This window comes from Sarcophilus harrisii, chromosome 1 (genome assembly GCF_902635505.1).
Source record: "Sarcophilus harrisii chromosome 1, mSarHar1.11, whole genome shotgun sequence".
In the NCBI taxonomy this organism is placed as follows: Eukaryota; Metazoa; Chordata; class Mammalia; order Dasyuromorphia; family Dasyuridae; genus Sarcophilus; species Sarcophilus harrisii.
In genome coordinates, this window is record NC_045426.1 from 346214867 (window position 1) to 346229006 (window position 14140).

The 14140-nt window shown below is 34.4% G+C and overlaps 1 protein-coding gene across 1 annotated transcript in view; it reads right to left on the reverse strand.

Annotated features, from left to right (window-relative positions):
• ECI1 (enoyl-CoA delta isomerase 1) overlaps window positions 1-14140 on the reverse strand; it is a 35613-nt gene that overhangs the window by 6314 nt on the left and 15159 nt on the right. The window contains exon 3 of the mRNA XM_031945867.1: window positions 4665-4792. Coding sequence (XP_031801727.1) covers window positions 4665-4792 — 128 coding nt within the window. The remainder of the gene's footprint in view (window positions 1-4664; window positions 4793-14140) is intronic.

Sequence of the window (14140 nt, forward strand, 5' to 3'; positions counted from 1 at the left end):
CTCAGATGAGTAAAATTGAAGATTTTTTGTTTTGTTTTTGAAAAAGCCTTCATTAGTTTATCATGTCCTTGTTTTTCTAGCTTTTCCAACTTGGAGACTAATTCTTAAGTTGTAAAGGACAGAACAAATAAAGTTAAGAAATAAACAAATTTATGTGTCCTTATCTTTCCAAAAATGATTTCAAGTCTCCTAGGCTAGAATGAAACCAGTTACCCCACAGTGCTGTTCAAATGTCCCCAAGTTACTGAAACAAACAAATTTTCATATGTGATTGTTTAACTTCTATCAGTGATCTCCTAGGAATAGCCTAAGTGTATGGGAGAGATACAAGACTGGATATAGGCAAATATTTTCCCTTTTATTGAATATTGAGACAACTGGGTCCTGGAAGCCATAGACAGGTAAGAATCTTGTTGACATGCCTCAAAATTCGAAAAAGGATTACTGGGTAGATGAACATGAGCAGAGGGAAAGGAAAGTAGTAATCACAAGGAGGCATCACAGAAGCAGGCCAAAATAAACTTCTTTTATGACAGCAATTTGTCTAATAAGTACTTCAATATTTGAAGTATAAACAATCAGTTCAACAATTCCAATCACAAATGTTCTGTACTTTAGAAGATAATCTTTGAGAAATTTAGTGGCTAAAAAAAATCATCCTAAAACTGGTGATAAGCCTCTGCCTTTAGTAATGCTGGTCTTCCGACAAGAAACATATGGTTCATTGCTGGGTTTAGGATTTGTTGGAGCTGGTGATTGCTAAGGCTCATGCCTAAGTGTGAAGGGACAGGTCGACTCTCTTCCAGAGTCCCCACAGCTGTGAATCATAACACCCCTGAAGGAATTGCAAATCAGCCTTTACTGACACAGATGTTCCTTGTGGATTGGGAATGAAATAAATCAGAGGGAAGAGGGAAAGGAGAGAAATCAGAGAATGCAACTGTCTCTCAGTGTCCTTGTATCGTTATCATCTTCTCACATGAAGGGATATGTTCCACTGGTCAGAATTAGATCCCCAGCAGCCACTAGCAGGTGGCTCCTGTAACAGGTGATGTGATAGAACTTTCTAGAGCCAGGAGGCATGTGTACGCCATAAAATCCAGAGCAGAATTTCAATGAAAGTGACTAATTATAGGGAGATACTGCAGCAAGGTGGATCGAAAAATGCCAGCATGGCGCTTGACAAACTTTGACTGATAACCTTGTGGACAAGAGGAAGAGATGAGTTTGTGAATTATCTAAGCTATTTTCCCTCTCTTTCTCCATCCTCTTGGATGCATTCTCCTCATCTGTTCACTACAAGCTGGAAGTTGCAGCTCCCACTACCATAAAATAAATTGTATGATAACAAGATAGTTTGATTTATAACTGGTTGAACAACCATATCCAGAGTATTGCTTTAAAGATTGCTGGTAACCTAGAAGGAGGCTTCTAGACGTATGCTGAGCAGCTCTACTTGGATCTATCTTGTTTTATATGTTTTATATCAAAGGTTTAATAATTTGGTACACTGCACAGGCCTTGAATGCTGCAGATGACTCAGACATACAGACTTTTAGAACTGGAAGGGAGCTTGAAGGTCAGTTAAATGGATAAAACTCTTCCAGTTCTACCCCTCCCCTTAGAAAACAGTCCTTCTAATGGTCCAGGGGTTCTCAAACTACGGCCCGCGGGCCAGATGCAGCAGCTGAGGATGTTTATCCCCCTCACCCAGGGCTATGAAGTTTCTTTATTTAAAGGCCCACAAAACAAAGGTTTTGTTTTTACTATAGTCCGGCCCTCCAACAGTCTGAGGGACAGTGAACTGGCCCCCTATTTAAAAAGTTTGCGGACCCCTATTCTAACCAGTGTTTGGAAATTATGTCTGGGTGCATCTGACAGCTCAGCCTGGTAGAGTTACTTATGTTAAAGCAATACCTGACTACTTGTTAATTCTAAAAGTCTGCCCTAGTTGTGTTACCTGTAACTGCTAACAGGCCTGAGTCAGAGCAGCATCTAATTCTTCTTTAACAAGACAGTTCTTTAAGTATTTGAAGTCAACTATCAGGTCCTCCTCCCTTTTCTTGCTTCAAATCTTCTCTTTTGAAAGGAGAGATTTTATGTGTTGGTGTGCAACCAAAGCTTCAGGAGTTGTAGATCCTTCCCTATCAAAACTTAATTCCCTGATATATTTTGGTGAATGTATTTTTGAATAATTTAAAAGCAAATAGAGTATTAAATGAATTTGAGAATAATAAAGAAAACGAACATATTAATTCTAGGTTAATTATCAGTGAACTGTGAAACAATTTCTTAAAAGGTTATTACACAAAACTAAGAGCATAGCTGACATGTTATGCTGACACAATGATTGGCTGGTACTATGTACCAACCAGTGTTGATAAAACTGTAAACAAAATGTAATCGAGTATAGTCATCCATTTTAGATTAAAAATAGATTACACAACTAGAATATAGGCAAGACTTGGCTTTAAAAGTAGTTCTACTGCTCTTTTCACTATTTCTCATGGGAGAGATGTATGACAGTATCAGTATTATTAAAGACCTATAGTCTAGTGTCTTCTATAGTGTCTTCTATAGGTCTCTGTAGAAGACACACTAATTAATAAAGTGTGTATTTGGCCTTGTAATGTCGTTTACTTATTATGGGTTTTTTGAAACCTGTGAGTCAGGGAATATCCGAAATCTAACTAATATGTTCTTTACAGAGTAATGCCATAAAAAAATTTGTGGTGGCCTGTATGAATGTTAGAACAAAAGAGAGAGAAGGAATAAGAGTGCTACTCTCAGCCCTATCTGCTAAGGTCACCCAAGTGTCTAGGTCTCATGCGCTAACAGAGAACTCTTTTATTGACTTTCTGCATGGGTATTTTTGCAAGATAGTATCATGACTGATTGGAATATCAAGTCTCTTTAGCAGTCATATTTATCACCGTCAGTGAGACTGGTATGTATTCATCAGTCTTGTGAGCTGGGTGGTATGAATTAGTTCTTCCGCATCACGCCCCATAGGTGATCCTGGGTCTGCAAAGCTTAGATTGAGACTCCAAGAGTTGCAGGAGCAGGCATTCCAAAGAGCACAGTGCAGGAGAGCTTTAGAGTGGGAAATTGGCGGGGACGGAATTGAAGATATAGGAATAATTGAGCACTCAGTGTGGGATTCGAAAAGCCTTTCTCCAAAGGTGCTAGTGAGGTAAGGGCATAATTGGGTAGGAGGATATTAATCACTGTAGAATGAATTCAGGAAAGTAATCATAGCCTTGAAGGGCTGAGTGTCCTAGTTAGTTATACCAGGGTGGTAGGTACCAGAATTATTTTTTTCTTTAACTTTCCTCCCCCATATTTTTCATAATCAATTGCTTCATAAATAAGAAACCTTGCATATTTGTTTGTTTTTTTCTGAGACAATTGGGGTTAAGTGACTTGCCCAGGGTCACACAGGTGTTAAATGTTTTTTTTGTTTTGTTTTTGTTTTTTTAATAGCCTTTTATTTACAGGTTATATGTATGGGTAACTTTACAGCATTAACAATTGCCAAACCTCTTGTTCCAATTTTTCACCTCTTACTCCCCACCCCCTCCCCCAGATGGCAGGATTACCAGTAGATGTTAAATATATTAAAATATAAATTAGATACACAATAAGTATACATGACCAAACTGTTATTTTGCTGTACAAAAAGAATCAGATTCTGAAATATTGTACAATTAGCTTGTGAAGGAAATCAAAAATGCAGGTGGGCATAAATATAGGGATTGGGAGTTCAATGTAATGGTTTTTAGTCATCTCTCAGAGTTCTTTCAGATGTTAAGTGTTAAGTGTTAAGTGTCTAAGGTCAAATTTGAACTCAGGGCTGGTGCTCTTTCCACTGCGCCATCTAGCTGCCCCTTGCATATGTATCTTTTTTTACATTTGTCCTTTATTCTGTCCATTTTGCCAATCTTCCCCATTGGATTACTAGTTCATTAAGGACAATAGTTATTCATCTTCTACTTCTTTCTACCTCCCTACAATGAATCTAATACACTCGCTCACTCTCACACTCAGCATGGTAGATGAATAAACAAATCTTGTGCTTTACTGATGATTTTGTTAAATTTTTTCTACACATCTTCACTACAAATTATAAACTCAGGAAAATTAGTAACTGCCTATTAGTAAAATAGTAATAGCCAGGCACTGTGCTTAGCCCTGGGAGCCCAAGACAGAATTAAGTCTAGAATCTGACCTCACAGAGATTATATTCTACTTAGGGGAAAGTGACATTCACCATCTGTGGAGTCAACAGAAATATTTTCAGGAGCTTTTGAGGCTAAATTTCAAGAATATTTCCCTCTTCTCATTCGCTCTACCCCTCTAAAATTTCTGATAAAATGGATCACTCCTCTATTATGACTCTTAGGCTATTAAAATTAGCATGTCTCTAGTATTTCTGGCTGTTCTCCAGTGGTTACCAAGCCTACAGGAAGATGGCAGATTTACTCTTCTCATTATCCTCAGCAGGATTCTTCTAGATTTCATTATTACCATGACAGCAATCTCCTTGTTTTCCTATGTAGAGAATTTTGTTTTTTTGACTCTTGGACAAATGATAGATTTTCATGTTACCCATGAGCTTTAAAGAAAGTTAAATCAGTAGTAAATAAATTAAATATAATACATACGGATGTTAAGATGACACCTTTGCAACTTTTATCATTTTCTAGTTTCTCCCAGCCTATTAAAAATTCTGTTAGTAATTCCAGGCTTAAGCTGTTCACTGGAGGATTCTTGATCTTGATTGTAGCAACTCCTAGTTTATAAATGCAAAATAGAAAAGTTGCCACTCTGAAAGGAAAAGAGTCTAAAAGAAATCTGCCAAAACAATATAAGCATGAGATACTAAAATACTCTTTACAATATTATAATATAATACAACACAAAGTCCTTATAAGGTCTCATCAAAAATATCACTCAAAAGAATGGCCAAAGAATGGAAGTGCTGATTTTTAGTCTTAAGTATGGACAGGGAAAAAGGTTATTTAGGGGGGAAAAAGCTATTTACTCTTGGATAAATATGGAATCAGTCAATAAGTATTTATTAATTATTGAATTCATGTCTTGCAATATGTTCAATACTTTGGCAATTCAAATTCCCATCCTGAGTCCTATTATAGTTACTGAAAATCTACTTTTGCATGAAGCCATTTCATTTTGATCTTTACTGACCATCAAATAAGTAGTGATTCAGCAGAAATTTCCACAGACAGAATAAGCATTATATATTAGATATATGAACTATTTCCTCCTAAAAATTATTATACAGTATAACTGTTAATCAAAAAAAAAAAAACAACTCCATCAAAACAAAATAAGGAGTAAAATATTACCTAAAACCTTTAGCATTTGAAAAAGTAGAAGCAACTGAAACAACTATGCAAGACAAACTTTTGTTTTGAATTTCTTTCTAGTTTTCTTATTTTTTAAAATATAGTAGTAGTATGTCAAAAGGTTATAAAACTGTGTATACCCTTTGATTCAGCAAAGCCACTAGTGGGTCTGTAACCCAAAGAAATCATAAAGAGAGAAAAGGACCCATATGTGCAAATGTTTGTAGCAGTTCTTTTTGTAGTGGCAAGGAAATTGAATGGATGCCTATCAGTTGGGGAATGGCTGAATAAGTTATGGTTTATGACATGAATGTAATAGAATATTATTTCTTCTATAAGAAATGATTAGCAACAAAAAGTTAGCAAACTGTGCATAATCCAGCAGTGTTTCTACTGAGCTTATATCCCAAAGAAATCTTAAAGAAGGGAAAGGGATCTGTATGTGCAAGAATGTTTGTGGCAGCCTTCTTTGTAGGGGCCAGAAATTGGAAACTGAGTGGATGCCCATCAGTTGGAGAATGGCTGAATAAATTGTGGTATATGAATATTATGGAATATTATTGTTCTGTAAGAAATGAGGAGCAGGAGGATTTCAGAAAGGCCTGAAGAGACTTACACGAACTGATGCTGAGTGAAATGAGCAGGACCAGGAGATCATTATATACTCCAACAACAATACTATATGATGATCAATTCTGATAGATGTGGCCATCTTCAGCAATGAGATGAACCAAATCAGTTCCAAAAGAGCAGTAATGAATTGAACCAGCTACACCCAGGGAAAGAACTCTGGGAGAATACTAAGAACCATTACATAAAATTCCCAATCCCTATATTTTTGTCCGCCTGCATTTTTGATTTTCTTCACAGCTGTAGTACACTATTTCAAAGTCTGATTCTTTTTGTATAGCAAAATAACTGTTTGGACATGTACACTTATATTGTATTTAACTTATACCTTAAAATATTTACCGTGTATTGGTCAACCTGCTATCTGGGGGAGGGGATGGGTGAAGGAGAGGGAAAATTGGAACAAAAGGTTTGGCAATTGTCAATGCTGTAAAATTACCCATGCATATAACTTGTAAATGAAAAACTATAAAAAAGAAAAGAAAAGAAATGATGAGTGAGCTGATTTCAGAAGACCCTGGAAAGATCTACATGAATTAATGCTGAGTGAATTGAGCAGAACCAGGAGAACATTGTACATAGTAACAGCAATATTGTATGATAATCAACTTTGATAGACTTAGCTCTTCTCAGCAATACAGTGATCCAAGACAATTCTAACAGTCTTGGGACTGAAAAATGACATTCACATGCAGAGAGAACTATAGAAATTGAATGTGTTTCAAAGTACACTATTTTTACCATTTTTTAATCTTGTTTTTTTCTCATCTTTTTCTTTTGTTCTGATTTTTTTCTCTCCCTAAAATTAAAAAAACACATGGTAGTAGCTATTGTACATATAGTTATGGTTTATCTTATTTTACATCTTTCTTTGCAAAAACCTATATTTTATTTGTATGTTTCCATATTTCCTTTTATATATATATTTATCATTTTAAGGCATTTCACATAATTCTTAATTTGAACCATTTTGGAATGGATATATTATTTCCTATTTTGCTACATTAAATGGTGCAGCAATAAACATTTTTGTGTTGATAGAACCTTTTAATGATAAAATACTACCATAAGAATCACAATATTGAAAAGAATGCTCAGTTTTATGACTCTAATTTGCTTACTGCCATTGTCCTCATCTAAATGTGTGCACTATTCTAACAATAGGTTAAAGCAGCTACTTTACCACCAACCTTAAATTTGTTTTATGTCTTGCCATTACTACTAGTAGATATAAGATGATTTCTGACGGTTGTCTTGTACTTCTGATTATGGCATTTGAATATCTTTTCACGAAGTTATTTGTTTTGAAAAGTATCTATTCATGTCTTTATATTTCAGTTCTTCATTATGAATTTTAGCCCTTTATTTGAATTACATTGCAAATATTTCCCTCTCCTTCTGTTCCTTTTCATTTTGGAGTTACTGCTTTTTACTGAACAAAAAACCTTTTGTCTGTATAATAAAACCCAGATTATTTCCAAAATTCTCTAATTAATAAAATGCTCCTCCTCACAATAAATGAGATAAATATATAACTTCTTTTTCCTCTTCATTTTAAATGATTTTAAAAGTTTTTAGATTGCTGAATTAGTCTTATAGTTGATGGTATTAAATGGGAAGTCAAATTCACTATTTTGGCCATAAAATTATCTATTTTCCCCAGTTTTATTAAATGAGGATTCTATTTCTTAGTGTTTTTAGAGAAGTTTAATGAAATCCTAACTTTTTTCTATGTTGTCCTATTTTTTATTCTTTTTCTAGCATCAAAGTTTTTATAATTATTCCTTTAGAGTACATTTTGAAATCTTCACCAGTTTTTTCATAGTTCTTGATTTCTTCCACCTACTGTCCTATATGAATTTTGTTATGACACCCTATCACCCTAATAAAATAATGCAAAATAGTGTTATTACTGGGCTTATATCCCCAAGAGATATTAAAGAAGGGAAAGGGACCCACATGTGCAAAAATGTTTGTGGCAGCCCTTTTCATAGTGGCTAGAAACTAGAAATTGAAGGGATGCCCACCAATTGGAGAATTGTGGCATATGAATGTTATGGAATATTATTGTTCTATAAGAAATGACCAGCAGGATGAATCCAAAGAGGCTTGGAGGAACTTACATGAACTGATGCTAAGTAAAATGAGCAGAACCAGGAGATCGTTATATATTTCAACAACAGTACTACATGATGATCAATCCTGATGGGCATGGCTCTCTTCAACAATGAGAGGATCTAAATCAGTTCCAATTGATCTGTAATGAACAGAACCAGCTACACCCAGAGAAAAAACACTGGGAAATGAGTATGGAACACAACATAACATTTCCACTCTTTCTGTTATTGTTTGCTTGCATTTTTTCCTCAGGTTATTTTTATCTTCTTTCTAAATCTGGTATTTCTTGTGCAACAAGATAACTGTATAAATATGTATACATATATTGTATTTAACATATTTAACATGTATGGGACTACCTGCCATCTAGGGGGTTGGAGTGGAGACAAGGAGGGGAAAGAGAAGTTTTTGCAAGGATCAATGTTGAAAAATTATTCATTCACATATTTTGTATATAAAAAGCTGTAATAAAAAATGCAAAATTAGTCAAAATATCAGTAGCTTAATTTGTAAGTTCATTTTGAAAAGTATTGACATTTTAAACATATTTAATCTAATCATGAACAAAAAAAGATTTTTCCACTTGTCCAATTATTCCTTATTTCTCTCAAAATTATGTTGAGGTTTTCTTTATATAGTAGGTCTTGTATGTTTCAATAAGTTAATGCCCAAATATTTGATTCAGTTTATCTTAACTCTAAAATAAAATTTTTCTGCAGTGAATAGAGTGGGCCTGAAGTCAGGAAGACCGGAGTTCAGCTGTGACTTAAGATACTTCCTAGATTTGTGACCCTGGACAAGACACTTAATCCTCTTTGCCTGTTTCCTAATCCATAAAAATGAGTAGGATATAACAAATCACCCCAGTATTTTTCTTATTAAAAGAACATGACAAAATTTTTTGATAAAAATGCATCCTCTTATAAAATCTAGATGTATTTTTCTTTTACTTATAGAAAACACAACACAGTGTCTATGGAATTTTAAAAGATCTTCCCTTAGTAAATGAGTATTTTAATCTATGCAAATATTTATATATAGTTGCTATATATAATAGTGCTAGTTGTGACATTAACATGGTACTTAGTGAAGAAGAGGAATATACACAGTAGACATGTATAAATAAATCAAGTTTCTATTTCCCAATTCAGCAATGACATTTATAGTATTGAGTTACAACTATTCAATAGTTCAATGAGTAAATTTTTACAATGAGAACTACTGGCTATATGATGAAATTCATGATAATGCTGTTGAAAAATTATGACAAGCTTGCAAAGTTGTTCGTAGCAGCATCAGATAAATATCCATTATATATAATAATCCAATATAATTATATATATATAAAATGGATAATAATATCAATTATTATAATGGATAAATTATGCATTATAAGCCCCAAATTATTTGACTGAAGACATTTAAATTCACTTTAAAATATTTTACTTACACCTTTCCTCTTTATACCAAAAAACAAAAAAAAAACAAAAAACAAAAAAAACAAAACACCCTGATCCCAAGTTTCTAGGGCATTATTAGTGGCACAAGCCAAAACAATTTCCCCTCTCCTCCCCGCCATGGAAAGATAGATTTGTAATCCTGTATCTTTTGTAGAAAAAGTAATAGAGGATATGTTCATCAAATTTGCAGGTGACATAAAACTAGAAGGGATAGCTTACATGCTAGATAATCATGAAAATCTTAAAAGATTTTGATGGTCTACAATGCTGGGCATTCAACATATTAGCAAGTTCAATGAGATGAAACTTTTTTTTAAAATAGTCAATAGCATCTATTTATTTTTATTTGTTTTAGTGCAGTTTTTCTTTTCTTTTTTAGTAGCTTTTTAATTGACAGAATATATGCATGGGTAATTTTTCAACATTGTTCCTTGCACTCACTTCTGTTCCAACTTTTCCCTTCCCTCCCTCTACCCCCTCCCCTAGATGGCAGGCAGTCCCATACATGTTAAACATGTTAAAGTATATCTTAAATACAATATATGTATGCAGATCCATACAGTTCTCTTGTTGCACAAGAAAAATCAGATTCAGAAGGAAAAGTTAAAACAATTCAGAAGGAAAAAGTTAAAACAATGCTTTAGAGGGTAGAGGGAAATTTTCTTATGAGCAAAATTGGTGTCTTTAAATGTTAAATCCAAACTAGCTCCCCAGAGGCCTCGGGATCAGCCAGAGTCAGGATAAGTAAAAGTCCTTGGTCGTTATGGGGAGAAGCAGGCAAACTGGCAGGAGTTTTGCCAAAGATCTCTCCTCAATTCTGGAGTCCAGAATCTCCACCTTTCTCCTCCTCATCCTGCCCACCAAGTGACTCTGACCTGTCTCACCTCTTCCCTCTAATCCTTGCCTGTGACTATCTTAACACCAAACTTTGAGGCAGCACCAACAGTGAGAAGAGTCATTTTTTCCAAACATAGGCTAATAGTCATTGTCTCATATCGAATAGGTAATTAGCCTTAAGTGCTCAGCCATCTGATTCAAGTATACCTTTTCATAGTTTCAGCCCTTTACAATCTTTCCTGAAGCAAAAAGAATTCCCTTTGGTACTTATACCCAACTGTTTCACAGCAAAAATAACTATTGATATAAAAACTATGTATTCATATCAAGTTTTGCCTCTTGTAATTCTAAGGCACTTAAGTCTTTCTGGCCTCAGTTTCCTCATCTGTAAAATGAGCTGGAGAAAGATATTGCAAACCACTTCAGGATCTTTGCCAAGAAACCTCCAAATAGTCACAGAGAGTTGGAAACAATTGAACAACAACAAAATTTCTGTCAGTTTTCGTTGATTCTTGTAGATAATATAAAGGAATGAAGTTCACAAATAAAGAACTGGAGCCGGAAGAGATCTCAGTTCAATTCATACATATTACACATAGAGGAAACTGAGGCACCAGGAGATTTAAGTGAACTTTGCCTGGATCACACAGGTAGTAAGTATTATATGGATGTGAACCCTAGTTCTCCAATTCAAGAGCAAGTACTATGGACTGGACTGCCAATTTATAATAACTGATGTAAAATTATCTTTTATTCTATTACTTAACTATAATAATGTTATTTACATTATAATGTTATAAAGGAATAATCATAAAAATTATGGTACTAGAAAAACACAAGTAAATAGAAAAATGGAACACAATTTCAAAATCTAGAAATAATACAGTGTGTGTATATACACATAATGCATATATCTGAATGCGTGTGTATATATATACATGTGTGTATGTGTGTGTGTATACTTAGTGTTTGCTTTAAAAACCTTGGAAAATAGAATCCTCATTTAATAAAAATTGTAGGAAAAACTGTATAATTTTATGTCAAGTTTGAACTTAGGCTCATACTTCATGCCAGTCATAACACTCAATGGATTTAGCAATCTAAATATATATATATATAAATATATAATCATAAAAAACTGAAAGGAAAAAGAATACTGTGATTTACACCAACTACAAAGAGGGGCATTTTTGTTAAATATATTTTTTACTGGGACTCTCTTGGGTTTTCTAGGAAAACAGAACTTTTTTTATACTTTCTTAAAGATGTCCCTATAATTTTTTTTTTCATGCTTAACTGCTATATTACTAAGATTTCTAAGATAACTTGATAGGAGTGTGAAAACTGGACATTTCTAGTAGATGATTTTTGTGTGTGTGTGTGCTAAGTGATTTAACCAGGGTCACACAGCTAAGAAGTGTTAAGTGTCTGAGGCCAAATTTGAACTCAGATCCTACTGATTTCAGGGCTGGTGCTCTATCCATTGAACCACCTAGCTGTCTCTCTAGCAGTTGTTTTTTTTTTTTTTTAACTTTATTTTTCTTTTCTTTTTTTATTTAATAGCCTTTTATTTACAGGTTATATGTATGGGTAACTTTACAGCATTAACAATTGCCAAACCTCTTGTTCCAATTTTTCACTTCTTACCTCCCCACCCCTCCCCCAGATGGCAGGATGACCAGTAGATGTTAAATGTATACATGACCAAACCGTTATTTTGTTGTACAAAAAGAATCAGACTCTGAAATATTGTACAATTAGCTTGTGAAGGAAATCAAAAATGCAGGTGGGCATAAATATAGGGATTGGGAATTCAATGTAATGGTTTTAAGTCATCTCCCAGAGTTCTTTCTCTGGGCGTAGCTGGTTCAGTTCAATCCTGCTCCATTGGAAATGATTTGGTTGATCTCATTGCTGAGGATGGCCAGGTCCATCAGAACTGGTCATCATATAGTATTATTGTTGAAGTATATAATGATCTCCTGGTCCTGCTCATTTCACTCAGCATCAGTTCGTGTAAGTCTCTCTAGGCCTTTCTGAAATCATCCTGTTGGTCATTTCTTGCAGAACAATAATATTCCATAATATTCATATACCACAATTTATTCAGCCATTCTCCAACTGATGGGCATCCACTCAGTTTCCAGTTTCTGGTCACTACAAAAAGGGCTGCCACAAACATTCGTGCACGTACAGGTCCCTTTCCCTTCTTTATGATCTCTTTGGGGTATAAGCCCAGTAGTAACACTGCTAGATCAAAGGGTATGCACAGTTTGATAACTTTTTGAACATAGTTCCAAACTGCTCTCCAGAATGGTTGGATTCATTTACAACTCCACCAACAATGCATCAATGTCCCAGTTTTCCCGCATCCCCTCCAACAATCATCATTATTTTTTCCTGTCATCTTAGCCAATCTGACAGGGGTGTAGTGGTATCTTAGAGTTGTCTTAATTTGCATTTCTCTGATTAATAATGACTTGGAGCATCTTTTCATATGACTAGAAATAGTTTCATTTTCTTCATCTGAGAATTGTCTGTTCATATCCTTTGACCATTTTTCAATTGGAGAATGGCTTGATTTTTTATAAATTAGAGTTAATTCTCTCTATATTTTGGAAATGAGGCCTTTATCAGAACCTTTGACTGTATAAATGTTTTCCCAGTTTATTGCTTCCCTTCTAATCTTGTCTGCATTAGTTTTGTTTGTACAAAAACTTTTCAGTTTGGTATAGTCGAAATTTTCTATTTTGTGATCAGTAATGATCTCTAGTTCTTCTTTGGTCATAAAGTCCTTCCCCTTCCATAGGTCTGAGAGGTAAACTATCCTGTGTTCCTCTAATTTATTAATAATTTCATTCTTTATGCCTAGGTCATGAACCCATTTTGACCTTATCTTGGTGTACGGTGTTAAGTGTGGATCAATACCTAGTTTCTCTAGCAGTTGTTTTTAATGAGAATGACATTTTTTTTTAGCTTCTTTCAAATATATTCTTTTTTTTTTTTTTTTAATTTAATAGCCTTTTATTTACAGGATATATACATGGGTAACTTTACAGCATTAACAATTGCCAAACCTCTTGTTCCAATTTTTCACCTCTTACCCCACCCCCACCCCCTCCCCTAGATGGCAGGATGACCAGTAGATGTTAAATATATTAAAATATAAATCAGATACACAATAAGTATACCTGACCAAAACGTTATTTTGCTGTAGAAAAAGAATCAGACTCTGAAATATTGTACAATTAGCTTGTGAAGGAAATCAAAAATGCATGTGGGCATAAATATAGGGATTGGGAATTCAATGTAATGGTTTTTAGTCATCTCCCAGAGTTCTTTCTCTGGGCATAGCTAGTATTTAGTTACTTTGGCTTGTAGTGTTCATATTAGGCATAAGCAAAAAGATCACCATGAAGATAATTGTAGTTCACACACCAATATAAATGTACAATGTGTACTGAGAAGTAGAATCTCAGAATCTAATCCAGAAAGACAAAGGTGAGAAAGAGAACAGAAAAGAAACAAGTAAAATACCAAGGAAAGCTATCCAAAAGAGGCCATACAATGTTTAAGGTATTAAAGAATCACTTATAAGAGACCATAAGTAACTACTATGCCATATGCTGTTTCCTTTGTATATAATCTTTAGGAACAGCGTACATGTGAATTGAAGACACATGTGGTAGGAGCAATCGCCTAATCTCTTCCCCTCAGCTCCCCCCC